General features: G+C 37.8%; 2 protein-coding genes across 4 annotated transcripts in view; both read left to right on the forward strand.

Moving 5' to 3' along the window:
* Positions 1-661, forward strand: part of chrm3b (cholinergic receptor, muscarinic 3b) — a 5,023-nt gene extending 4,362 nt beyond the window's left edge. Inside the window, exon 2 of the mRNA XM_077245693.1 lies at positions 1-661. This exon is cut by the window's left edge and continues 835 nt beyond it. Within this exon, the coding sequence (XP_077101808.1) occupies positions 1-661 (661 nt within the window).
* A 6,344-nt stretch (positions 662-7,005) lies between these two features.
* The window catches only part of fmn2b (formin 2b), a 62,214-nt gene continuing 41,719 nt past the window's right edge, over positions 7,006-27,500 (forward strand). The window contains exons 1-7 of one of the 3 annotated variants that reach the window (XM_077245691.1): positions 7,007-7,091; positions 9,270-10,215; positions 11,403-12,040; positions 23,475-23,638; positions 24,868-25,012; positions 26,884-26,901; positions 27,228-27,289. In XM_077245691.1, the coding sequence (XP_077101806.1) occupies positions 7,088-7,091; positions 9,270-10,215; positions 11,403-12,040; positions 23,475-23,638; positions 24,868-25,012; positions 26,884-26,901; positions 27,228-27,289 (1,977 nt within the window). In that variant the 5' untranslated portion in view covers positions 7,007-7,087. Of the gene's footprint in view, positions 7,092-9,269; positions 10,216-11,402; positions 12,041-23,474; positions 23,639-24,867; positions 25,013-26,883; positions 26,902-27,227; positions 27,290-27,500 lie in introns of all 3 variants that reach the window. The other 2 variants (XM_077245690.1, XM_077245692.1) reach the window with 2 other exon arrangements.

Genomic DNA, 27,500 nt, shown 5'->3' on the forward strand with positions numbered 1-27,500 from the left:
AGGGGAAGAAGCGGAGAATCGAAGCTACGATCCGAATCCGTCAAGCCGGAAACGATCCAGGAAAACAAAACGCCGTTTGTGGCTCTGGTTTCGGTGGAAACACGGTAGCACCGACACGAATCGCAGCGACAGCTGGAATAACAACGAGACGGCCATGTCCATCGACCAATCGGATGATGACGAAGACGAAGACGTTGAAAACGCACGTCACGTTTATTCAATCGCGCTCGAAAGCCTCCGACCGACGGATTCCGACGCCAAACCGTCCAGAAACGAGACTCCGCCGAAAGACCAACCCAACGCTAACACCAATAAACGCTTCCCCTGCCAGGCTAAAACGCGCAAAAAAGTGTCTCTGGTGAAGGAGAAGAAGGCGGCGCAGACGCTGAGCGCGATTCTGCTAGCGTTCATCATCACCTGGACGCCGTATAACATCATGGTCCTTCTGAACGCGTTCTGTGACGAGTGTATTCCTGCGACGCTGTGGGCTCTGGGTTACTGGCTGTGCTACGTCAACAGTACGGTTAATCCCATGTGTTACGCGCTCTGCAACAAAACCTTCCGCACCACCTTCAGGTCCATCCTGATGTGTCAGTGGAAACACAACAAACCAGTTCAACAGAGACCAGTGAAGACCCAGCGCAGACACAGCCGCGAGTGAAGGGAGACCGTAGTCATGTTAATACACTGCAAAAAAATGCTTTCGTTACTTAGTATTTTTCTCTTGTTTCCAGTCCAAATAACTAAAAATTCTTAAATATGTTTCCCCTTTTTCAAGATGTAATATAAATCTCAGAATTTGTCTGTGAACCTCAAAATATCATTTATTGTAGCTTGTCAAATGTGCCCCTTTTTGGTGTGAGAAAAAACCCAGCTGTTTTTGTGTTTGTCCCTTTAAATGCAAATGAGTTGCCGTCACTTTTCATGTTTTCTGTGTTGGTAGATGCACTGCTTATAGCACTTAAACACGGAAAAAGTCAGATTTTCATGATTTCCTTCATTTGCGTTTTTTCCCCCCCAGAAAAAAAGACATAATAAATCTACTTTAATGGTATTTTACTCTAGTAAATGCATCTTGATTTACGAATTTTTAGATATTTGAACTGGGAAGCCCGGAGTGAAGCTCGACAATGTGTTGTTTTCTGAAGGGTTGTACAGTATTAATGTTTATAGATGCCTCAGTTAAAACAATGCAAAAATGCTCATAAAAATTATTTATGATATTATATCTGATAAGTGCATCAGAATTAAGTGAGTTTACGCATAAAACAATAATGTGCCAAATGTGACTTTTTATCTCAGAATCACATGATATAAAGTGGCAATAGTGAGTTATGAAGTCAGAAAACTAAAAGACCAAGTCCGGACTGACGGTTGACATTGTGCGTTGATTTCTGAAGGGCTGTACAGTATTAATGTTTATACACTACAAATATGCTTTTCTTACTCAGTATTTTTGTCTTGTTTCCAGTCCAAATAACTAAAAAAATTTAAATCAATATGCGTTTACTGAAGGAGTAAAACGCCATAAGATATTGTCTTGTTTTCTTAAGAGATTTGTTGCTTAAAAAAAGCAAAATTCTCTGCTAATGGAGTAAGAAAAATAATCTTAATTCAAACGGAAACTAGATTAATTTTCTGACCCCATCGGCAAATCCTTTTGCTTGCTAAAGCACAATTATCTAAACATTCTTAAATTAAGATGCATATACTGGAGAAGAAGCAAAATTATTTATGATATTATGTCTGATAAGTGCATCAGAATTAAATGCGTTAACGTATAAAACAATATCTGCCAATGTGGTCAGAAAATAATTTTTCCTTTGAATGAATTAAGTATTTTTCTATGAAAGCTTGTTTCCGCCACAGAATAAAGAATATAAAATAAAAAAGGTAATTGCGACTTTTTATGCAATTCTGACTTTATATCTCACAATTCTGATAAATAAAGTCAGAATTTCTGAGATATAAAAATGCAATTCTGAGGAAAAAAGTCAGTCTTATACTGTAACACGCAATTCTTAGAAATAAAGTCAAAATTGCAATATGTAGACTCGCAATTATGAGATATAAAGTCGCAATCTTTTAAAATGTTTTATTCTAAATTTTTCTGACCCCTCTGAGAGATATTTGATCTTGCTTTAAGCTTCAACTCACTTTTCAGAAAACAAGACTTCTTATATTATATCATTTTGCATCTTGATTTACAGTCTCCCTGTGGTGTAAATCCAGCTTTTAATGTTGTTTATGTGTCTATGTGGAGTTTTTAATATGCTTTAACACAAACCATGTGTAAGTTCATAAGTCGACAGCATTGCTGAGTATTTTCTGCTTAAAACTGCAGTGAACCAAAGACAGTCTCAAAAACACGCTTTGAAATCGCTGGTGTTTCTTACGTCACAAACTACCTTGTAACCAATCAGATCAACGTGTGATCGTCAACGAGTGGATCTCTGAGTGAGTGAGTGAGTGGAGGCGGGGCTCATTTGCATATTCATAGAACCGCGCATACTAAATGAGGCAAGGGTGTCGAGTTACATTCAAGATATTTTAAGGCATGAAGAAATTTTTTCAAGGAAAAAACTTTTAAATATGTAATTTTGGACATTTTTAAAGGATACAAATATTATTAACTACAGGGGGACTTTAAGAGTATTTACATATTTGAACTGAAAAAAAGACTAACAAGGAAGAAATTTTTTTTTTTTTTGCAGTGAAGCCATCAAACACGGGTTGTGTGACTTAAAGAAATATTTTCTGCACCCTGTACATAATTATAAACCTTATGAAATGAAAAGTTTTCTTTCCCGTGTTGATGCATTTCCTACTGAAACTAATGATTGGTACATACAGTATTTAAGGGCTCATCCTTTTTTATATGTACATTTACAGGCATTTGGCAGACGCTTTTATCCATTGCATTCAAGCTATACGCATTTACATTCAATCAGTTCTTGCTTTTGATCTGGTCATGTGTTTTTATGGTGGTTGGTTATGTTGTGATGCTCCATGTTGTGTGATTTCCTACTTTCAGCTCTTGAATTGTTTTACTGCTTAAATGACTTACTGGGTCTGATGTCATGACTGTTTTTAAATGCGTTTCCAATAATGCTGAATGAATTTAAGTCAAGTGCACACTGCAAAACTGAAGCACTTTGTTTTGAGTTTGAGAGACTGCAACAGAAAACTAATTTCTAAAGCGAGAACATTTACTGTTAAATGTGGAATCTTTTTTTTATTCCAAGTACATCTTTGGCTAGATACTGTTGTAAAACTTTGAGACGGTTCTCCACACTAACTTACAATTCCTCTGTGTATTTTCACCCCTGAGAGAGGTAATGAGCCAATAAAAGCGCTGTGGGAAGATGGAGCCAAAACCCTGCTGCCCACGGATCCTCAGCTTTACCAGTTTTTCTGTTCTACACTCTGAAAAATACAAGTTCTTTATTGGCATCAATAGTTCCACGAAGAACCTTTAATCTTTCCATTTCGCATAAGGTTTTTAACTTTAGTTTATTAAAAATGGTTCTTAAGAGCTGATCTCTGAAAGGTTTGTGGGGAACTAAGAATGCTTCTTCTATGGCATTCAATGAAAAAAAAACCTTTATTTTATAGAGTGTTTCCAAATCAGTGTTAAAACCTTCTTGCATGTTAAGAAGAATAAAGTATGATTGAGAACTAATGCTGGGATCGCAGCTTCAGTCGGGAGAATGACCGTGTTTTCAGCGAACCAACACCACACAAAACGTGTTTAAATTGTATTGAAGTGTGCACTTCATTGTAGAAAAATATGAATATTGTTGAAATTAGCTATCACAACCTAGACTAACTTTCCTGGATTTCACTTAATATCAAAGTTGTCACATAGAGGGGCTGTATTTAGGAATTTTCATTTATTAATAGCTTTTTTTTATCGCCATTGTGTTTTTATTGTCAACAGCTTGTAGAGAAATGTAAAGATCGAGGCCTGTTTCGACTTCCCAGGTTGTCTATGAGAGCCGATACACTGATTGGTCGTTTTTGCCGCCAAAATCAAAAGTATGTGACGGTTACGCAGCGCGCGCTCCCGAGAACTTCCTCTCTAAACAATGTTCAGAATAATGAGCGATTCTTCACTGTAATGTCAATTATCATGCAAAGAAAAAGGATTCATTCAAACTCAGTGGCGGCTGGTGCTAAAAACAATCTGAATTATTAATGCAGGACCCAATGAAGCCTAATTGTTTCTTTTACTGTCTATGTTGTTGAGTCCCAGCGAAGTGACGAGGACCCCAGTAATATGCCTGATCTAAAACTGTTCTCGCGATTCTTATTGTAATCAATCAAACTTTAATTCATGTTTGTTTGTTTTTTGTATCCTGATTATAGTTAAAGTGAAAGAAATTGCATTTTAGGTATGTTTTGCGACATTGTTAATTGTTATTAAGCAATAAGGCATAATATGTTTTTTTTAATTACAAGCATGTCATGTCATGATTAATTCTTAAACAGATTTATGCTTGTATCATATTTGTTACAGATTTTTTTTATCGAAAATATCGTAGATGGTGAAAAAAAACGTTATCTCTAATAATTTCGGATAGCTCTGTATGCTATGCTACTATCAAGCTAAAGCTAACAAAAAAACACTAAGAACGAGAAATTATTAATTTCACAATCTATAGCTTCGGTTTATATTAGTATATGAAACATATAAGTTAAAAGACATTAATGGTTGTTATAACGTTACGTTATAACAACCATTAATGTCTTTTAACTTATACGTAGTTCGACTCGTATAATAAAGTGATATCTGATTTATAACCAGGCACTAAAGCGATTACCCATAAAACGTGCTTTGAACCAATCAGATTGTTTGGGTCCTAAACTGGGACTCAACTCTTCACCACACGGGCTCTGCAGTGCATTCTCTGTGTATCTCCGAAATGAATTTAACATGTTTCTGATGCCCTTTTTTTTTATTTCTTTTTTTGTTTGTTTCTTTTTATTTAAATTATTGTTGTTTCAAGTTATGCTTACCAAATTTGTAAAAGAAATTTGTCAAGAACTTGATATTGAACTCTGTAATAAATAAAAATAATGAATTCTACAAATAAAAAAAATAAAAAATCCTCTATGGGTTCCGGGAGGCGATATTGTTTTTCACAGGATGGTAGGGGAAGACTCATGAATATTCATTAGGGAACTCATCCCTGATTGGTCTTAACCCCAGTGACTGGTAGGTTTAGGGGCGGGGTTAGGGGGTAGGTCATCAGACCAATCAGGCATGAGTTCCCTAATGAATATTCATGAGTCTTCCCGTACCATCATGTGAAAAAAAATATCGCTTCCGGGAGGGCTCGCACTGACGTGCTTTCGTCATCATACGTAACCTTATGCAGCGATTGGTGGAAACCAAACCTTTACCTCTATTAATAATATTTAAACTGAAGGGACTTACAATAATCTCCTGGTATGATGAGAAGCACGTTAGCGCTAGCCCTCCCAGAACCAAATGCATTGCAGTGCCTGCAGTTCGAAATAAATAAATAAATAAATGTTAATTTGTATGGAAGTCCGTGGGAACAGTGAAATGCCCAAAAGGGGCGGTACTCCACAGAACGAGCCTATATATCTGCAATGCAAATGTATTGAAAAGGTCCCTTTATCCCTTCAACCTAACCGTCGCTCTCAAATGTATTTCTAACTTCTTTTTACTTCTAAGTGAAGAACGAAAAGGTTCTGTAAGTATGTCAGGTCATTGAATCGAGTCACGTGTTCACGAGCAGGAAGTGCTGCTGCAGTTCCATTAACGGCCAGCGGTGTCGCTAACAACACGGGTTTCTCAATTCTACTTAAAGCCCCTTTTAAACAACTTATTTCAAATTGACTAAACTTACATATTTAAGGCTTTTTTATATGTATACATTTAAACAACTTTGAGTGTTGAACTGTAAGGTTCAGCAGTTTTTTTAACCTCTTCCTCTAAAAATGCGTGCAAAAACAACTTCAAGCAGGGGAAGGATCTGCTGCAAAACACTCGTCTAGAAATGTAAAATGATCCTGTAACGTATTCCTCTTTTTAATTGTGAAATGTGACATTTCATTATTGTGTCTATGCATATCTCTGGTTATGAATGTCAAATGAATGGGAGTTTAGTGCCTGTATCTGTCAGATTATGTAGTTTAGCGAACATGGAGCCGTGTTAGATTAACAATAAATACATGGTGTTTTTTATATGGTTGGTTAGAAAACAATGCCCTCGTGAATATGTAAATGTCTCTGAAAATAAACAATGACGGGATTTCCTCTAAAAGTGGATTTCTCACAGTGATTGGAACATCTGCCGTTTCTCAGCATGTTTGGGGACTAAGATCCCTTGATCACTAATAATGTTGTATACAGTATGTGTAGTTATTAATGTCGAGAGATGCAGTATTTTTAACACAAGAGCTCAACACATCACAGGTAGAGCGACACTCCCCTCTAGTGGGCGGAATACAAACACACTCGGGAAAAGCAGAATATATATTTTAATTCACTTTGGTTCATTGTTTCTTTATCTATGATGATTGCTAATCTTTATATTGATTACTGTAGCACCGGAAGTGATCATAAACTTCTTTACAAAATGTTATGAGTTTTGTCTATACTGAGATGTTTGATCAATAAAACCAACTGTTCCTTTTGTTGTTATAATTTGTATGAGGTACTAAAAATGTTTTCTTTGAACGGTTTTTCACATAACATAAGTATTATGAAAGTCGCTGATTCTGTTAACCGGTTCAGCACATAATCTGTGGAAGGAAGATGTGAACACGTTTAATGTTATTTACCACATATTTTTCCCCGATTCAGATCAAGTTTGACTTTTCTTTCGTTGTGTAACATTTTGATTTCACTGGTTTATTAAACCGCACTGATGATCAAAACCTCGCTGGGCCTCGCCCTGTTCTGCGTGTAATGACTGCCACTGGCCGCTGGGTGTCGCTGTCGCAGCAGGAATCAGATGCGCGCGCGCGGCGCAAGGACGCGCATTACACCAGCCGGCGGGAAAGATGAACACACACAAACACACACGGTGTGTTTAACGAGCTGCACTGATTTATGAGTGAGTATGACACGAGACAAACCCACAAACACTCTGTTTTAAACAGAAGTTCAGAGTTACAGGCAGTTTCTCTCCGTTCAAGCGCGTTTTCAGTTACAGCATAAATTGTTTTTTGTCGATTGGTTTTAAAATTCAGAATCCGACTTATAGCCGTTAGTATCTTTGAACTGAAGAGATCTTAGTGTCCAGTTTGATTTCAGATTCACATGAGTTCACGGGTGTTCTTTGATTGGGTTCGAGTCACTGTCAGTCATTAAAGTCCTTGATTTCGCGTTACAACAATCACCTATCTTTTTTAGTTAACAATTTGCTAACGACAGAGAGAAACCGAAATAAGATTGGCGGAACAAACGCATGTGGGTAAGAAATTATTTTACCAAACAAATTAAGAGTTATAAATTAATCACTGCAAACGGCTGACCGAAGCGTCGTGACGTCATCACGCGCGTTCACAGTAGCCGAAGACGTCATTGCGCGCGTGCACTTGTAGACTCAGTTGAAACTACTGTAAATGCGTCAAATATGCAAAGATTCATTTTACATAGATAATGTAAGGGTGTCTGATTGCAGTAGAACTGAAAATGAATAACTGAAGTACTACAATGCTGTTATCTGAACATGCTTATGATAATTGTTTTTGTATGTTTAATATACGAGTTTAAGCAGAAGTTGGGGGATAAAATGCATCTCTGAACAAGAACAGCATAGTTTAAACACTTGTTTATACATCACTGTAAATGTAGTTTTCAATTCACACATTATTTTCAGTTTCATTTCTTAATGTTTGATTCCTATCTCTGTTCACTAACTGACTGCGAAGATAAAATAACAATCAATGATGCAAAACCTATTAAATAATATGATTAAAATATGACAAAATAGTATTAAAGACAATAGTGTCTGTTAAATGCCTGCTCTATCTAGTTTTACAGTAAAAAAAAAAAACTTAAAATGAGACAAATGTGTCTGATGAGCAAACAAACACAAGTCTAGAGAATGTTTTATATATATGATATTTTATTTCTTTAAGTTTGATTGGAAAAAACTTGAGAAATTCTAATTACTGTATGAATAGTTAATGAATAAAGTTTAAAACTACTTCTAATCCTTTAACAACATTTATCTTGTAATCTCTTTTCAGTAAATGACTGAGATGAAGTGAGTTTAAATGTTTGCAGATGTTTAATTGAGCAGTGTGAATTAAAGCTTAAGTGATTAAGCAAATTATTTTAAAAATAGATTTATTTTTATTTATTAACTGTTTTTAAAGGTTAAACGGGGTAAAAGCTCAGCCGTCGTCCGCATGATAAATTGTGCTTGTAAATCAGTGCACATCCGACATTTTAAATATGCAAATATCCTATAAAACATTTTTCTTCTCCTTTCACTAAATGACTGAGTTCATCATCAGTTGTAATGTTTGCAGTGAGGACGTGTTTTTTAAACCTTAAGTGAAAAAAAACCCGCTAATTTATTTTCTAAACATTTTCTGAAATAAAATATTTTAAATATATATCAATTAAAAAAATATGTTTTTATTAAATTAATGAATATTTACCAGTAGAGCATAATAAAAAAAATCTATGTACGTGGAGAGAAAGATAATAAAAGTATTATATATATATGTGTATGTTATAATTAAAACAAATGTATACATAGTATAAAACATATACATATATATTTTTTAAAAATTAATTTGTTATAATTAAAACAAATGTATAAATAGTATAAAACATATAAATTAATTTTTTTTAAATATATATGTGTTATAATTAAGACAAATATATAAAATATAAGAATAAATTAAGAGAATATAAAATAATGAGGTTAATTAAAAGTCTTAACAGCTGCTTTATTTTTCAGTGTGAATCAGTTTAATATCCCACCATTATTTTCAGTCTAATCTGAAACTGCTTTTTAACTCTTTTTTAATGATGAGCTGAAATGAGTTTAAATGTTTGCAGAAATAAGTGTTTTAAGCTTGAATGAGGGGAAAAAGAAAAAAAGTCCGCATGAAAATGTGCATGCTTGTCTTAAAACAAATGCATAAATAAAATAAAATATATAAATAAAACAAGTGTTTTACGCTTAAGTGTGAAAAAAACCGATTTTATTTTTCATACAGCTAGTTTATATTTCCGAGTGTGTTCATTAACGCGCTGATGCTCGTCCCTGCAGCTGGTTTGTGTGTGTGTGTGTGTGTGTGTGTGTTTGAGACGATGCAGAAGCTGGAGCTTCCCGGGATCGGACACAAGCTGCTGGAGGCCTTGAGTCTGGGCCGTCGCCAGCGGCTCATCTTCCCCCGCACACACTCAGAGGATCCGCTCACACACACACGAGCACGCGCGCATGTCCCTCGGGATCAACGCCCCTCCCTTCCCGGCTCCGATCGGGATGAGAGCGAGAGCGAGCTTCTGTATCTCTCCTTCGTCACAGCCTCGTCTTCCTCACGCCTCTCCTCGTCATCATCCTCACCCGAGAGCGAGCGCACGAGACACGGCCATGGCGTGAGAGAGCCGCTGATCATGGGAAACCAGGACGGGAAGCTAAAGCGGGAAGCAGGAGTGGCGGATGAGAACGGGGCTCACGAGGGTGTGAAGAAAGGGAAGAAATCACTCGGGAAAGCGGGGGAGGGAGGGAAGAAGAAAAGCAAATCGGACAGATCCTCAGTTTTCCCTCACATCCGCAAGCGCAAGAATCTGAAAGCCAAGGGATTCCTGAGCGCGTCCAAAGAGGATGCGTTAGATGAGCTGGATAGCGCTCCGTCTCAGTGCAACAATAAAACACCGGATCTCTCCGGGGATGATGAGCTCGGACACTCCGATGCCGAGACCGAAAGGCCTCGTGTGTTTCTTCTTCCCGACGGGCCCGAGGAAGAGGAGAAGATCCGGAGCTCGGGATCCGACACGGATATGTACAGTTTCCACTCGGCCGCCGAACAGGAGGATTTACTGGCTGACATCCAGCAAGCCATCCGGATACAACAGGGAGTGATGCTCAGCGACATCCAGATCCCGTGGGAACGTGACTGTAAAGAAAACACCCCGACTCCTGATTCTCCCGAGCCGTTCACAGTGCTGGAAGCCTTTCCCAAACACGAGCACGCTAGGCTAGGCAAGGCAAGGCAAGTTTATTCATGTTGCATTTCACACACACTGTGGCCATTCAAAGTGCTTTATGCAGAAACCAGTTAAAATAGTCACACAATGAAAGCAAGGCATATTGAGATATGATGCAGTTATAAAATTAATGAACAGTGAAAAAGATAAACTTCTCATCTGGCGAAACACTTGTATGTCCGTATCATATTTTTCACAACTCCCAGTTTTTCTTAAAAGGAATTAAGAGATGTGACCCTGGACCATGGTTGTTGTCGTTTTTTTAATTGATAAATAAGCTTTCCATTAATGTATGGTTTGTTAGGATATGATAATATTTGTCCGAGATAATTTTAACTATTTAAAATCTGGAATCTGAGGGTGCAAAAAAAAAAAAAAATCAAAACATTGAGAAAATCTCCTTTTAAAGTTGTGCATTTGTTTGTGATTGTGCGGCATTCACTCACACAAATAAATGCTTTATATATTTATACAGAAAGGAGTTAAAATAATCACACAATAAAAGCAAGGAAAATTAGAACGAGTCGCACGGGTATATCTGTGGCAATAGCCAACAATACATCGTATGGGTCAAAATTATCGATTTTCCTTTTATGCCACAAATCATTAGGATATTAAGATCATGTTCCATGAAGATATTTTGTAAATTTTTTAGGTATGAGGTATAAATCTCAATTTCAAAAAATTGACCCATGTGACTGGTCTTGTGGTCCAGGGTCACATATATGATACAGTTATTAAAAGAGTAAAAAGATGATGCATAGATAATGCATAAATCATATTTTTCACAACTCCCAGTTTTACTCTGAGATTTCCCCATGTTGACTGTATCAAATATGTTTGTATCTCGCACAGCAAAATGAAGTGAATTTTTGCTTAAAACAAGCTATATTAGCAGGCACTGGGGTCAGAAAAATAATCTTGTTTTCGTTTGAATTAACATTGTTTCTGACCCCATTGCCTGCTCATATAGCTTGTTTTAAGCAAAAATTCACTTAATTTTGATTTTTCCCCCCCAGAAAACAAGACATAATTTCTAATACCATTTTACTCATCTAGTAAATGCTTCTCAATTTAAGAATCTTTAGATATTTGGACTGGAAACGAGACAAAAACACCGAGTAAGAAAAGCATGTATATAGTGTTTTGTTCCCCATGTTGGTCACACTGTGTCTGTTCTTTCTTTGGTTAGCGAATCGCAGATCCCGGCTGTGAATGGAGTGAATGCAGACTCGGATGCGGGCCTTTGTGCCGGCGTCACAAAAGATCCCGACCCCCCCGTTCCCGATCCCACGGTTGCCGTGACGACCAGCTTCCCGGACCTCAGCTCTTCCTTCGAGAGCGCGGTTGAGGCCGAGGAGGATTCGGCTCCGAGCACGGACACACTCTCCACGGGATCGGTGGAGTGTGTGAGCGCCGACGAGCGACGGCGTAAGACTAGCGTGACGTTCCCAGCGCACACTGAAAGCCCTTTAGCCACGCGGCTCCTGAAGTCCTCGGTGAAACCGTATCCACCAATCAGCACGTCCTACATCAAGACCACGACGCGTCAGCTGAGCTCTCCCTCGTGTTCCCCGGCCCCGTCCCCCACACACAGTCCACGGGTCCCTCGGCCCGACAGGAGACGGGTCAGACGCCAGCGCTCGCACAGCATCACCGGACCCATCAGCCGGTCCGCGGACTGGACCGAGGACATCCGGGCCCCTAAAGCCGTCGGGTCAGCTGACTATCTGGAGTACGGTGGCTCGGAGGGAGCGCTGAGGACGGGCCGCACCCGGACACCGTCTGCGTCTCAGGCTTCGGCATGCGGCTTTCAGGAGGTTTTCACAGGTGAGGCTCGGGACACCGGGAATAGTTTATCGTAAGGTCGCGCTGGTTTACGTTAGCTAATGCATGAACTAATAATGAGCATGAGCAATGCATTTATTTTAGTGCTGGGCAATCATTAATCACATCCAAAATAAAAGTTTGTCTACATATTATATGTGTGTGTGTGTGTGTACTGTGTATAATTATTTTGAATATATAAATACACACATGCATGTATATATTTAAGAAATATTTGCATGCATATACTGTATTTACATTTATACATAAATTATATTATATATAAAAAAAATTCTTAAATGTATACATGCATATGTGTGGATTCATATATTCAAAATAATTATAAAAAGTACACACACATATATAATGTAAACACAAACTTTTATTTTGGATGTGATTAATCATTGTCCAGCACTAATATATTTATTTACCCTTTTTTAATGTTAGCTCACAGTGCATTAACTAATGCATGAACTAATAATGAGCAATGCATGTCAATCAACTCTAAAATAACGACTATTATCATTTCAGGCTTTAAATGGTTAAACGAGAACTAACATTGAGCGATGCATTTGTTTCTTAACCTTTCTTAATGTTAGTCTACAGTGCATTAACTCATTTTGCGGATGCAACTTTTGTATGGAATATTTGTTAACTTTTAAAAAAGTTAGTGTCACTGTAGTAGGAGTTTTTAAAATTAAATGAAGACAAAATATTAGTGTGAATTTCCCCCCCAAACAAATCTGGTGATGTAACCCTATAAACCCCTACTGTATCATATTTAATACATAAAGTTCTAATGTCTCGAGTATCAAATATGCTCGAGAAAAATCACACATGCATACTTATTGAAAATGTATTTTTGATAATTTATCTAAAAGTTCAATAAACTCTTCCATTTGAAAAAACAAAAAAATTATTCTGATTATTATCATTTATTCAGGCTTTAAATGTTTAAACAAGAACTAACTTTGAGAAATGCATTTGTTACAATATTAACCTTTGTTGCCGTTAGTTTACAGTGCATTAATGTTAACGGATGCAACTTTTGATCATAAATGTTGAGATGCACAATAAGATTAATACATAATTCAGAAGTTTTGATTGTTAGTTCATGAAACCTTGTACTAGATACTAGAAAATATTAGTGTTTCCCCAAAAAATCTGGTGCTTTTATCAAAGGCCTACTGTATAAAATTCACTTATAATATCTCTAAAGTGTTAATTATGATTATCAAGAAAAATCACACATTTATTTTTGATATTTTATCTAAAGGTTCAATAAAATTTAAAAAGTAGGTTTTTCTGACTATTATCATTTGTCAGACTTTAAATGGTTCAACAGATTAATACTGTAACCCATGCGTTGATCATTGTTAGTTCTTGTTGATGTTAGTTTATTAAAGTATACATGAATGGAGGTGAAGTGACACCGTAGGTCACATGACAATAACAACATGGCGGATGTTGTACTGTACATCCAAATTTTATTCATACTATACAGAACGTGCATGCTCAAAGTCTCTGTCCTGAAGCGAGGCATTATGGGATGGCAGTGGAGATGTCTAAGGCAGAGCTCTTTGTGTTAGTGAATGGATGCGACTCATTATTGTACAAAAAAAGATGTTCTTTCTCAGTTTTTTTGTCTTGTTTGATTGAAATCATTCAATGCATTTACTGGAGAAGCAAAGCTGAAATAATTATCTCGATGAAGTGAGTTTGTGCTTAAAACAAATATCTGCCAGAAAAATATTTGAATTAAGTTGATTTTCTGACTTAACTGACACATATTTTTTTTCTTGTTTAAATATAAACTTAATTTTGACCAATTTCTTCAGTATAAATGTAATGCACATGTAAACAAATATGTGAATCAGATTTCAGAGTTTAGGCTTCATATAAACAGAACTTTCTGAATCTGAAATCACACTGAATTCATTCGGATTGACAAATTAGTGCATGTAAACATTCCTAATGATACACACGTGTGACGTCGTTTTATTCTAGATCAGTGTGGCAATCATAAACAACTCTTAAACACACTTTAACACTTCGTGCTGGAGATGTCATGTGATCTCGAACACTGAGCTCCAGTATTAGTCCTGTGGTTTGTGTTCATCAAGATGTGCATGAACGAATGAGCTTTATCTCTACAGCGCTTTATACAATGCAGAGCGTTTCAAAGCAGCTTCACTGTAACAAACAGGAAAATAACAATCAATGATGCAAATATGAGACGAATTCAGATTCAAGCTCTAAAAATATCGTTTCAGGTCAATGTTGATTCAGTTCTGTGATTCAATTGAGTGATGGAGCAGGATCTGGATCCCTTCTTTTCTCCAGCACACACACACACACACACACACACGCACGCACGCACGCGCGAGCAGATGGCACCGTGCTGGTCAGACCCTGAGGACTCTTGTCCATTAGTGACATCACTCGCTCGCTCTCAGCCAATCAGATCGTGAGATGCTGAAGCTCAAAGCACATGTTAGTCTCTATTGAGCGATGAGATGCGGATCGATGTGAACCGGATAAACGTTAGAGACAGTCATGTGACTCTGCTATTGTCATTCTATGCGACTTTAATAATGCCTAAAAATGCTTATGTAGTTGTCATCAAGTGACAGTGTGGAGGAGAAAGAGAGAGAGGGAGAGAGAGAGAGAGAGAGAGAGAGAGAGAGAGAGAGAGAGAGAGAGAGAGAGAGAGAGACAGAGACAGAGAGAGAGAGAGAGAGAGACAGAGAGAGAGAGAGACAGAGAGAGAGAGAGAGAGAGAGAGAGAGACGGAGAGAGAGAGAGAGGGAGAGAGAGAGAGAGAGGGAGAGAGAGAGAGTGAGAGAGAGACAGAGAGAGAGAGAGACAGAGAGAGGGAGAGAGAGAGAGGGAGAGAGAGAGAGAGAGAGAGAGAGAGACGGAGAGAGAGAGAGAGAGAGAGAGAGAGGGAGAGAGAGAGAGAGACAGAGAGAGGGAGAGAGAGAGAGAGAGAGGGAGAGAGTGAGAGAGGGAGAGAGTGAGAGAGAGAGAGAGAGAGAGAGAGAGAGAGAGAGAGAGAGAGAGAGAGAGAGATAAATACATGATATACATACACAAAACACTTTACCATTTGGGTAACAGAACATATATATATATATTTCGTTAGTAATAGTAATAATAACAATGGTAGAAATTAGTATAATAGTAATATTTATAATTTGTAAATATTTATTTAATTTATTTAGTATTATAAAGGGATAGGTTGAAGGTTTTTTTTTTTTTTTTTTTTTTTGTCCTACTATATGGGTTCATTTTGTTTGTTTTTAATGCACTCATTACATATAAGCTGTTGGAATATCCAGGGTCTCCACTCCTCGACATTTGAGCTGAAGAGTGAAAACCCTGAATTCATTAAATCTATAAAAGATGTTGACTTAATTATATTGACAGAAACATGGTGTAAAAATGATTCACTCATTCACTGTCCCCCAGGATATAACGAAATCATGGTGCCCTCTATAAAATTTAAAAACATACGTAAGGGCAGAACATCGGAGGGGATCTTGGTGTGGTACAAAGGAGATCTATGCAGTCAGATCTCAACCGTAAAACAGGGTAAATCCCATGTTTGGTTGAGAATAGATCAAACCCTTGGCATTACTGATAGAGATCTCTATCTATGTGCAATATATATACCCCCAGTTGATTCTCCTTATTTTGAAGAAGATATTTTTGATACTCTCCATTCAGAAATCGCCTACTTCCAGGCCCAGGGAAATGTTCTTCTAACTGGCGATCTGAATGCACGAACAGGAATTGAACCTGATGTCATCGACCCACAGAGCCACAACCATGTATTTGATCAGGCCCCCCTGTTTACCACACCAACCATCACCCATCGGAACAACCTCGATTGTGAAATTAATCAAAGTGGCAGGGAGATAGTGCATCTCTGTCGGGCTTTAGGCCTGTACATAGTTAATGGTAGGTTCAGAGGGGACTCTTTAGGGAGATTCACCTACTCCTCAGCTCATGGATCTAGTGTAGTAGACTATGCAATCACTGACATGGACCCCTCAACTATCAGTGCATTCACTGTCAGACAGCAATCCCCACTTTCAGACCACAACCAAATAAATCTGTTCTTTAAACTCCCAGATCAATTAAATCCCAAAACAAAAGAACCCGGTAAGCTGAATGATTTAAATCCTGGCTACAGATGGGCCCCAGACAGTGGAGACAAACTCATCATGGCCTTGAAATCACCTGATCTGATGAATGACATATTCATATACGACCAAACTCAATATGTCCCTACCAAAAATGGTGTAAACAAGGCAATTGATGACATCAACACAATATTCCATAAGGCAGCTATCAGAGCTGACCTCATAAAACAGAAAAATAAGCCTATTAGAAGACAAAATGTTGAGAAATGGTTTGATAAAGAATGCAAGACCATCAGAAAGGACCTTAGAAATATAGCAAATGAAAAACACCGCCAACCAAACAATCCGGCCTTACGCATTAGATACAATGACATTTTAAATAAATACAAATGTACAATTAGGAACAAAAAACAAAATTATACCCACATGAAACTTGAAGATATTGAAAACGCCATTAATCAGGATCAATTCTGGAATATGTGGAACAAGTTCAACACAAAACTACAACAACCATTACCCATTCAAAATGGTGATATCTGGAAAACACATTTTGAAAACCTTTACAAAGACATACCAATTAAACAAATTAGACCAGAACAAAATTTTATAAAAGAAAAACTCCAAACATTAGAACAAACAATTAAAGACAACCAAAACCCTCTTGATTCTCCAATTACTTGGGAAGAATTGATCACACAGATAAAATCTCTCCAGCCGAGGAAAGCTTGTGGTCCAGACAGCATTAAAAACGAGATGCTCAAATGCAGCACCCCAGAGATGCAGGCTGCACTGTTAAAGCTGTTCAATATTGTTCTACAGTCAGGATGTTTTCCTGACATCTGGTGCAAAGGGCTCATTTCCCCCATTCATAAGAGTGGGGACAAATCAGACCCTAATAACTACCGTGGCATCTCTGTCAGCAGTTGTCTAGGCAAATTATTCTGTAGCACTCTAAATAAAAGAATGCTAGATTTCGTTGAGGAAAACTCCATCTTAAGTAAAAGTCAGATTGGTTTCCTCCCAAAACACCGCACCACTGATCATATATACACCTTACACACATTAATTAATAAACATGTACACCAAACTAAAAATGGTAAAATATTCTCTTGTTTCATTGATTTCAGAAAAGCTTTTGATTCTATTTGGCATGAAGGTCTCTTTTACAGACTTCTACAGTGTGGTATAGGGGGCAAAATGTATGATCTAGTTAAATCTATGTATTTAGAAAATATGTGTGCTGTTAAAATTGGCAACAAACAAACTGATTTCTTCACCCAGAGAAGAGGTGTTCGGCAGGGTTGCAATTTAAGTCCAACTTTATTTAATATATACATCAATGAGCTTGCTGTTGAGTTAGATCAATGTGCTGCTCCTGGCCTCTCCCTTCTAGATAGAGAGGTGAAGTCCCTGTTTTATGCTGACGATCTCGTTCTACTGTCTCCGACTAAACAAGGATTACAGCAACAGCTAGACATAGTAGAAAAGTACTGTCAGAACTGGGCTCTGGCTGTAAATTTGAAGAAAACTAATATCATGATCTTCCAAAAACGCCCAAGATGTCAGGAGAACAAACATCAATTCACCATTAATAATGATTTCATTGAACACAGCATGAGCTATACCTACCTTGGTATAACCATATCAGCATCAGGGAGTTTCAACATGGCAGTGAATGCACTAAAAGAAAAAGCTTGAAGAGCTATACATGCAATTAAGAGAAAATTCTATAACTTCCAAATCCCAATTAAAATCTGGCTTAAAATATTTGACAGTGTCATCCAGCCCATTGCGCTGTACGGTAGTGAAATATGGGGTCCACTCAGTCATCAGAGCTATACCCGTTGGGACAAACACCCAACAGAATCTCTTCATGCAGAATTTTGCAGATACATTCTACACGTACACAGAAACACACCAACAAATGCATGCAGAGCAGAATTAGGCAGATACCCACTGATAATTAACATCCAAAAGAGAACACTCAACTTTTTTAACCACCTGAAATCCAGCCCCCAAGACACACTTCACTCCAAGGCCCTCCGAACCCAAGAGCTGAGCCCAGAAAAGAGTCCCCTATGTCAACTGGTACTCAGACAAACTGGCCCACGTCAGAGACAGTCTGAGCAGCCTCAGAACAACACTGCCTTACAAACACCAATCAGAGTCAAGCAAATCATAGCACAATGCAAAGAAACCTATCTGGAACATTGGAAAGAAGAAACTAAAAGCCAAAGTAGACTAGAATGTTATCTGACCCTAAAAAGAGATTATAAATTAGCAGAATATCTCTCTACTGTCAGAGATAGAAAGCAGAGACAGATCCTAACCAGGTACAGGCTCAGTGATCACACATTGGCAATTGAAACAGGAAGACACAAAAAATCATGGCAACCAAAAGAAAACAGAACATGTGATCACTGTTTGACAGGTGAGGTTGAGACAGAGATGCACTTTCTCCTACAATGTAAAGCGTTCAAAGACACAAGGAACCTTTACTTTAACAAATTTAACTATATAATCCCAAATTTCTAAATTAAACTTTATCCTGGGAGAAGGAGACAGAACTTATCTTGCTGCCAAATATGTACAAACATGCCACAACCTGAGGGGCAGTGAGTGACCGACACACACACACAAATATATCCAGACATTGTGTTAAATGTTTGTGTATGTGTATGTGTATATGTATGTATGTATATATATATGTATATGTGTATATATAGTATATATATATGTATATATATAATATATATATTTTATTTGTATATTTTGTATATGCTTTGGCAACATTGTTTCAAAAACTTTCATGCCAATAAAGCCCCTTTGAATTGAATTGAATTGAATTGAGAGAGAGAGAGAGAGAGACAGAGAGAGAGAGAGACAGAGAGAGAGAGAGAGAGAATGGAGAGGCGGTAAATATTGACGAGGCAATATGTAAATGTTGCAATATAAAAGGTGACTGCGAGAGATGGAAACACCTCTAACCTAATGTCGCATCTCCGAAACAACCACCCACTCACTGCTGCGAGGATGCATTTTGCCCCGAGTTCATTAAATAAGCGCATTCGTTTATATTTGTTAAAATATTATAATGTTATTTTTTTTACGTTGATAATGAAAACTGAAGAGCACGAGTAAGATGGGATGCATCGGGAGTCAGACATTGACCACTTAATTAAGTTTCATTTTGTAAAAGGCCTTTCTTTAAAGTGAATTTCGTAATTTTAATCATTTTTTTAATCAACCAATTGCCTGGATTTAATAAATAAGAATCAAATATAGCAGACAACATAATCATGACATGATCGTGCGCTGGCGCCGCCGTCACTTGCATTGAAATCTCATCATAAATTAACCGAAACTCAGTGTATGTCTCACAGACATTACAGATATCTAAACTAAGCTTGAAATTTCATTAAACGAAACAATTCAAAAGGAAAAGAAATAGGCCACTCGCTGATTATTTAATCCATGATGTGCATTTCTCTCTATGCGCGTTCATACGGAAATGGCGATCATCAAATTAAACGAAACTATTCCAAACGAAAAGAAATAGGCTAGCCTACTCTCTGATTATGTAATCCATGATGTGCATTTCTCTATCGTTCACTATGGAGATGGCGATTCATCAATTTCTCTAAACGAAACAATTCAAAAGGAAAAGAAATATAGGCAGCATGCTCTCGGATTAATCCAGGATGTGCATTTCTCTCTATAGGCGCGTTCACTACGGAGACTAAATAGGGCTCCGGCTCATTTACATTTAATGATGTCAGCCGGGATCAGACACAACGTGCACGGGTTGGCCTTGATTTATTTTTTTGTTTTTTTTTGCCCGATCTGGTATTCAGTTTCTGAACGGTGTAGACACAAGCCAACAGTTTGGTGACGCTGTCTGAGCCTTATGTCATAATTTTAAATTAGTCACGGTAATACCGTATACCCCGATAAAATAGGGAGGAGGTTTGACGGTATCAAAATTTGGATACCGCCCAAGCCTGGTGTGGATGTTATTCTTCATGGATCCGTCGATGCCAATAAAGTACATTTATATCTAAGAGTGGGGCTAATCACTTTAATATCTGACATTTATTCCACATTAGCAGAGTTCCTGACTGACTCGAGAACCAGTTTGAAAGATCAACACACCGAATCTGAAGTTCTTCCTCAGTGTTTCTGTCCTCCAGCACAAACATCTGAACATCCTTACATCAACACGCATTTACTGGAGACGCAACATGACTGAAGATATTAGGTTTGCTTTTTTGAGAAATATATCAAAGTAAAGTGACAATTTTGTGTAGGAGACAATTATTGTTTTTCTTTTAAATAGTCTTTTTTTCTGACCCCACTGGAGGTCTTCCCCCCTTTTTTAAAGCATTGTCACTTTATTTTTATGATTTTTTCAGAAAACAAGACTTTATATAAGTAACTTTGCTTCTCAAGTAAATGCATCTTGTTTTAAAAAGGGTTAGATGTTTTTTCTGACTTGTTTTCCTTTATAAATGAGGAAGAAATCTCTTTTTGTGCGGCGAAAGCGATGTTTCTTTTGCTGTAGCTTCAGATAATAAGCTCAGATAATTTTCCTCCAGTGTTTGGGTTATTTTGCTGGTTTTAGACTCGCTCTTGCTTCTCGTGTGTCCTCTTCTCATTCTCCATCGGGTTAAACATGTCAGATCTCTCTAAACGCGTGCCAGTCGCCCGTGTGAGTGTGTGTGTCTGCTCTGTTGCTCCGGGCTAATGTCTTTTCTCACACTGAACTCCAATATCTGCCCAATCAGGATCAATGCTGATCAATTCAAATATTGATATGCTCACTGATATCATTCATCCCTAGAGACAGGAGAATGTGTGTTGAGTGATGTCTTCAGTAGGCAGAACTACATCTCCCATGATGCACCCTGCTGTGTCTTGGCTCTCTGACTGTGTTCTTTGTGTTTATTGACATGCTAATGAAGTTAATGAGCTGTAAACTCCAGACGCAGTTACAGAGTCTCTCTGAAAACAGTCACAGACTCTGGAAGCTTGTTTCTGCCATGGAATAAAAATCCAAAAAGTAATTGTGCGCAATTATGAATTCATTTATTGCCATTCTGACTTTAGCCATGTTTGGATCCACCTATTTTATATGCATTTTTTGGGATATTGCATAAAATAACTGCTGGATGGAATCGCCAAGATGTGCAAAAAAAAAAAATCAAAAATTCTGTGCTGAATACGCTTATTTCAGGCAGCCATTTTGAAATCGAAAGCGAGGCTCCGGTGGGAAGAAAACCGGAAGTGTCGCATTTAATCATAGGAGAGTCGCGAATGCGAAGGCGTATTGTTGTGTTTAATATAGAAATTAGTTATTCTAAAAATGAACATACATTTCTTTCATACTTTAGACTATATACAGTGAAAATCATTTATAATTTTTTTTTTTTTTTCCAGCAAGTAAAAATAGCAGGAACGAACTATATACTTATCCTATATTGGATATTAACATACAACAGCTTCAGGTTGGTAGTCCAAGGCATTGTTGTTTATCTTTACTTCCGGGGTTCTTCCCACCGGAGCCTCGCTTTCAATTTCAAAATAACGGCTGCGTGAAATAAGCGTATTGTGGCGGATGATAATTTTTATCCAAAAAGAAAACATGCGCATAAAAACTAGTGTTAAAGAATTGCTTTATTGCAATTCTGACTGTCTTGCAATTGAGTTTATATCTGACAATTTTGCCTAAGAATTGTGAAATATATAGTTTTTTTTTAAATCTTTTATCTTTTTATCAATCTAACAATTGACTTTATTTGTTGCAATTCTAACTTTATTGCAGTTCCATGTTTACATCTTGCAATTCTGACTTTTTAAGTATTGTGAAATATATTAAATATAGATTTTTTTTTTCCTCTCACGATTCTGACTATATTTCGTGCCAATGCAAGTTTATATCACACCATTTGGACTTTAGGCCTATTTCTTGCAATTATCAGTTTATTCCTTATGACTTTTTTCTCAGAAAGTGAAATATATTAGATGTATAGGGTTTTTTTCTTGCCATTTTGAGTTTATAAATAAAAATAATTGAAGTCGGTTACCTTTTTTCTCTCTTTTTTTTCTCCATAACAGACAGTTTGTCTATATGACTAAGATACTGTTCTGAGACCAGCTCTGGCCCGTCAGGACTGGATTACAGTGAGCCGGAAGGTTCAAATCTGATTGTGTTTTGTTGTGGTTTGATGCGGGAGTGCAGTGATCATGTGACTCCGTTTGTGTGTGCGTGTGTGAGAGAGACTGAGAGCTGAAGCACTGCAGCAGTGACTCATTCACAACAGTCTTTGTGTGCACTGCAGAAATGACAGCGCCAACACACTCCATGTTCCTCAGTAACTAATGAACTAAAACTGCTGGCTGTTTCAAAGCTGAACATGTTGTTTAGGTTTTGAAATGCAAGCTGTGTTTGGAATAAAACATTAGAATTTCCCTTAAAGTGCTGAAAATCCAGCTTTTAATTTTGTGTTTTTAATACGCTTTAAGACAAAGCATGTGTAAATTCATAAGTCGACAGCATTGCTGAGTATTTTCTGCTTAAAACTGCAGTGAACCAAAGACAGTCTCAAAAACACGCTTTGAAATCGCTGGTGTTTCTGACGTCACAAACTACCTTGTAACCAATCAGATCAACGTGTGATCGTCAACCAGTGGATCTCTGAGTGAGTGAGTGAGTGGAGGCGGGGCTCATTTGCATATTCATAGAACCGCGCATACTAAATACAAGGTAAAAACGTTTTTTTGTTATCAAAGATGAGTTTTATGGGATACAATGATTGACTACAGGAGGACTTGAAGAAATGCATCTGGTTCTGAATGCGAGACAGTTTTCAGTCTGATTAATATTACATTGGCTTTTGCTGCTTTTTCTAAATGCATAATGCAGTATATTTTATTCTGCAGTGCAAACAAGCATCCTTCGCATATTAAACCGTATGCAACACACAAATACTGTAAGTAGAGTGTAATTCTGAGCAGAATATGCTAACATTAGTGTGATTTTTATCTGTTTTCGGTTGTGTGTGTCTTGCAGGCCGGTTTTCAGCCTGACTATTATTCATCGGCTCTTGCTGCTTTTTCTTTTTAATGCATAAAAATGCAAAAAGTATCTTTTATTCCGTAGTGCAACCAAGCATCCTTCGCATATTAAACCGTATGCATGGTAGCGTGTAATTCTGAACAGAATATGCTAACATTAGTGTGATTTTGTGTGTTTGCGCAGCGTAAACCGCCTGATGTGTGTGTGTGTGCAGGGCGGACGCTGCTGGAGAGGTTCTTCCGTCAGCAGGATCGCAGCGAGCCGGAGGAGGTGGAGAGGATCTGCTCCAGGATCCTGGCTCTGGGTCTCCTGTTACCCTTCAGCGACTGCTTCAGGGAGCCGTGCGGCAGCAGCGCACACATCGTGCCCAAGTTTGACGTGAGTCCTGTGAGACCTCACTGCATTACAGTGCCCGTCACGCTGTTTTAAAGGCTCCTCTTTACATGCGTCAAAAACACTTTAAACAGTCCCTCCAGAAAAACTCGATTTTGCGATCGCATAATTCAATGCATAATCAGTCGGGGGCCGCATTTTTTCAAATACGCCGCACAAACTGCCGATTTCTGCGCAAAACATGCGGGGCTTGCATGATTTCATAATCCCCGTATTTTCGTTGCAAAAAAGCCACATATATCTTGGCAGAAAGTTTAAAAATGTTGCGTTTACTTCACACACGAGCAGCCATTTCCCCCTGTTGCCATGGCAACGTAATTACGCGACGTGAACATCATCGAAAAGCTGTAAAACGGGAAGCACACTTTTTTTGTTTACTTTTTTTTTTTTCATTTTTACAGAAGTTGTAGCATATTCCTTTCGTAAAGCTGCAGAAGTTGTCGGACTCATCAGTGTCCTGTAAGTTTGAGCCGTGTGTTTATTAATGTCTGAAATAAAACGAGATGAGATTTAAATATTCCAGCACTTTCTGTGATGTTATGCTTGCTTATCATAGGAAGTAATAAGAGATCACTCTTTAAATTAAGGTGGTAGCCTAGCGAGAACTGTTGGGGAATAACTTTTTTTTTTCTCTCTTCTTAATCAAACCGCAGTTTTTGCAAGTTCCCGCAGTTTCATCGCATAAATATCCCGCATATTCCGTCGCATTTAAGAAAACGTGCCGCATAATCAGGGATTTTTGCCCACAACAATCACAAAAAAAGAAGTAACACTGAAGCTGTGTGTGCGAGAGCGAAGTAAAGATCGTCAGACGTCTCAGATCTTCATTACCCAACTTTGCTTTCTGAGAGAGACAAAAAAAGACCAATTTCATTATTAAAGGAACACTCCACTTTTTATGGAAATAGACTCATTTTCCAACTCCCATAGAGTTAAACAGTGGAGTTTTACCGGTTTCGAATCGATTCAGCCGATCTCCGGGTCTGGCGGTAGCACTTTTAGCATAGCTTAGCATAGAGCATTGATTAGATCGTTAGCATCTCTCAAAAAACTGAACAAAGAGTTTCAACATTTCTCCTATTTAAACCTGGACTCTTCTGTAGTTACATCGTGTACTAAGACCGACTCTCTCTCTCTCTCTCTCTCTCTCTCACTCTCTCACTCTCTCTCTCCCTCTCTCTCTCTCTCTCTGTCTCTCTCTCTCCTCTCTCCAGCACGATCAGCTGTACACATGGGCGGCAGTGAGCCAGCCTCCTCCATCACTGGAGCGTTTGCCTGGACACCTGAGGAGCCTGTGGGCCCCGACACACACACCCCGGCCCGGAGACGAGGGGCCCGAGCCCAAATACACAGAGGACGGTAGGAACACACACTCTACACCCATATTTTTTTTACAGTCTATGGTTTATAGTGTCTGTGACGTCACACGTAGAGTTTTTGAAGCCCAAAGTGGGCGGAGCCGGCCGTCGCCATCTTGGCCACGCGTCACTCCCGGATAAACGAACATGTGCAGCGAGGAGGATTAGCTGAGGTGACGTGACGCTAACAGACAGCAAACAAACGGCTAGCAGTGACATCAGCGGCAATCCACCTGTCACTCAAGTGACCACGCCCTTAATTATGCAGAACTTTAAGGCTTAATATAATTCAAACGGATGAGTTATAAAAAAAAATCACAGTTTTCATGAAGGGCAAAATTAGTGATAAAACTACTTTTTTCTGCTGTAAAGTTTGGCATTTTAACGTGGGATTATGGGATTGAGTCTCAGCCTGACTCTAGTGGCCAGTGGATGAACTGCAGTTTCAGTCTCTTCAGTGTCGGATTCAACAGAGACCGGAAGCTTCCCGCTATAAACCTTGCTATAAATCCAGCATGGGTTTGTCCCTATTCAAATCATGCCTAAAGTTGTGACACCCAGGAAGTGACATCATTTGGGCAAAATGACGGGAAGATCTCACTCCATTCTCTCAAGTTTAGTTCTGTCTGCATTCGTCAAACTGAAGCACACATTTACATTTATGCATTTGGCAGATGCTTCTATCCAGTGACTTACATTTCATTTTAAGGTACACATTTACATTCTTATCAGTTCTAGCTTTCCCTGGGAATCGAACCCATGACCTTGTCGTTGCAAGCGCCAACACAAGTTACTCAAACAGTAAAGTTATTCTTCTTTTTTGTTATATATTGTATATATTATAATGTCATATTTTTTGTTGTTATTTTGAATCACTCAAATGTTGGTATCACAAACCTCCTATAAAACATTAAACTGATTCATAAAATATTTACTTTATTTTTAAGAATCTCAAGTGCTCATGTGACCCTGTGTGATACAATTATTATTAATGTTGAAAAAAAAAAGGGTCATATTTTTGTGAAAACTGATGCATTTTATTTTTCAGGATTCTTTGATGAATAGAAAAGTTAAAAAGAACAGAATTTATTTGAAATATTATTTGTAACATTAGAACTGTCTTAACTGTAGGACTGCACGATATTGAAGAAAAATGCGATAACTCGTTAAATAATGCGATATTCAATATGCGATACGATAATGCTTAAAGTGTGTAAAATAAACTTAAATTATTTTTTTTTAATATATATTAAAATTATATAACCTACATGCGTGTTTCACATTCTTTTTGTGACATGAAAACATCCCTACAATTCTGAAAGAGAACATCAGTGTTTCACTGTAACATATGAAGTGTTATTTTAACATCAGTGTAAACCAGCTTATCCTACATTAGGATTATTTAACAACAGAAACTGAATAATCAAATGCAAAACACTGCTTAGTTTTCACTGCATGAATTAAATATATACTGATTCTTATTAAAGCTACAGAAGTTATTCGGCCGAGAGCAGTGAGTGATTTTCTCTTTGTCTTTTGTTCATGACTCCAGTTATTGCTAGCTGTTGCGATATGCATATCACGATTTATACATTTGCGATATTTCGATAATTTTGATATATTGTGCAGCCCTTCTTAACTGTAACTTTTGATCAATTTACTACGAAACTCATAGAAAACACTTATTTGAATTTGCAATTTCACTGTATTTTTGATCAAATAAAGACAGTCTCGTTGAGCAGAAGAACTTCTGTAAAAACATAAAATCATATTACAAGGTTCGTCTCTTAGATTCATAAACCCGATTTAGGAAGATCTTCAGGCGTCTGAATGTCTAAACTAGATTATTTCTCTCACTCTGGTGGTTTGCAGCGGGCGAGGAGCACGAGGGTGAGTAACTCAATCACTTCCGTCTCATTTAACTCGTCATCAGAGTCAAATTACATCATCACTGCATTAGCTCATTTTCCTCACGTGCTGCTGTTTGTTTACAAATGTTGCCTAGCAACAGGCTTCAACCACAGGACAGATTCGTCATCGCTCCATCCACATCTGTCCTCATCACCATAACCATCAGAATTAATAACTGACTGCTTATTAAAGTACGATCGTGTCTGTTGTGTGTTCACTGAGATTTCTCACGTACATTCACAACTATATATTCATATTTACAGTAATGTAGATATTGAGTTTATGAATGTGTATGTGTGTTTTAGAGCATCAGGCTGTCGTCTCAGAAATTACGAAACAAAAGGAAGAAGAAATTCGGCAAATTCAGGTGCGTCTTCTCTGATGAACATTTATATGAACATTTATTCTCATGACTTCACATCTGCAGGTATACTGAAGTTGAATCTCATTGTCCCCATGACAAATCTGATTAAAAAATTAATGATCTTTAAGTGCAGAAAGTGTGTGTTCAGCTCTTCTGTCTGTCTGGGGTTTATTGATTGGATGCGTGAGAAGCTGATTCTGAATCGATCATGTTT

This window comes from Siphateles boraxobius, unplaced genomic scaffold (genome assembly GCF_051911475.1).
Source record: "Siphateles boraxobius isolate OS27281-9 unplaced genomic scaffold, OSU_SipBor_1 28, whole genome shotgun sequence".
Taxonomy (NCBI): Eukaryota; Metazoa; Chordata; class Actinopteri; order Cypriniformes; family Leuciscidae; genus Siphateles; species Siphateles boraxobius.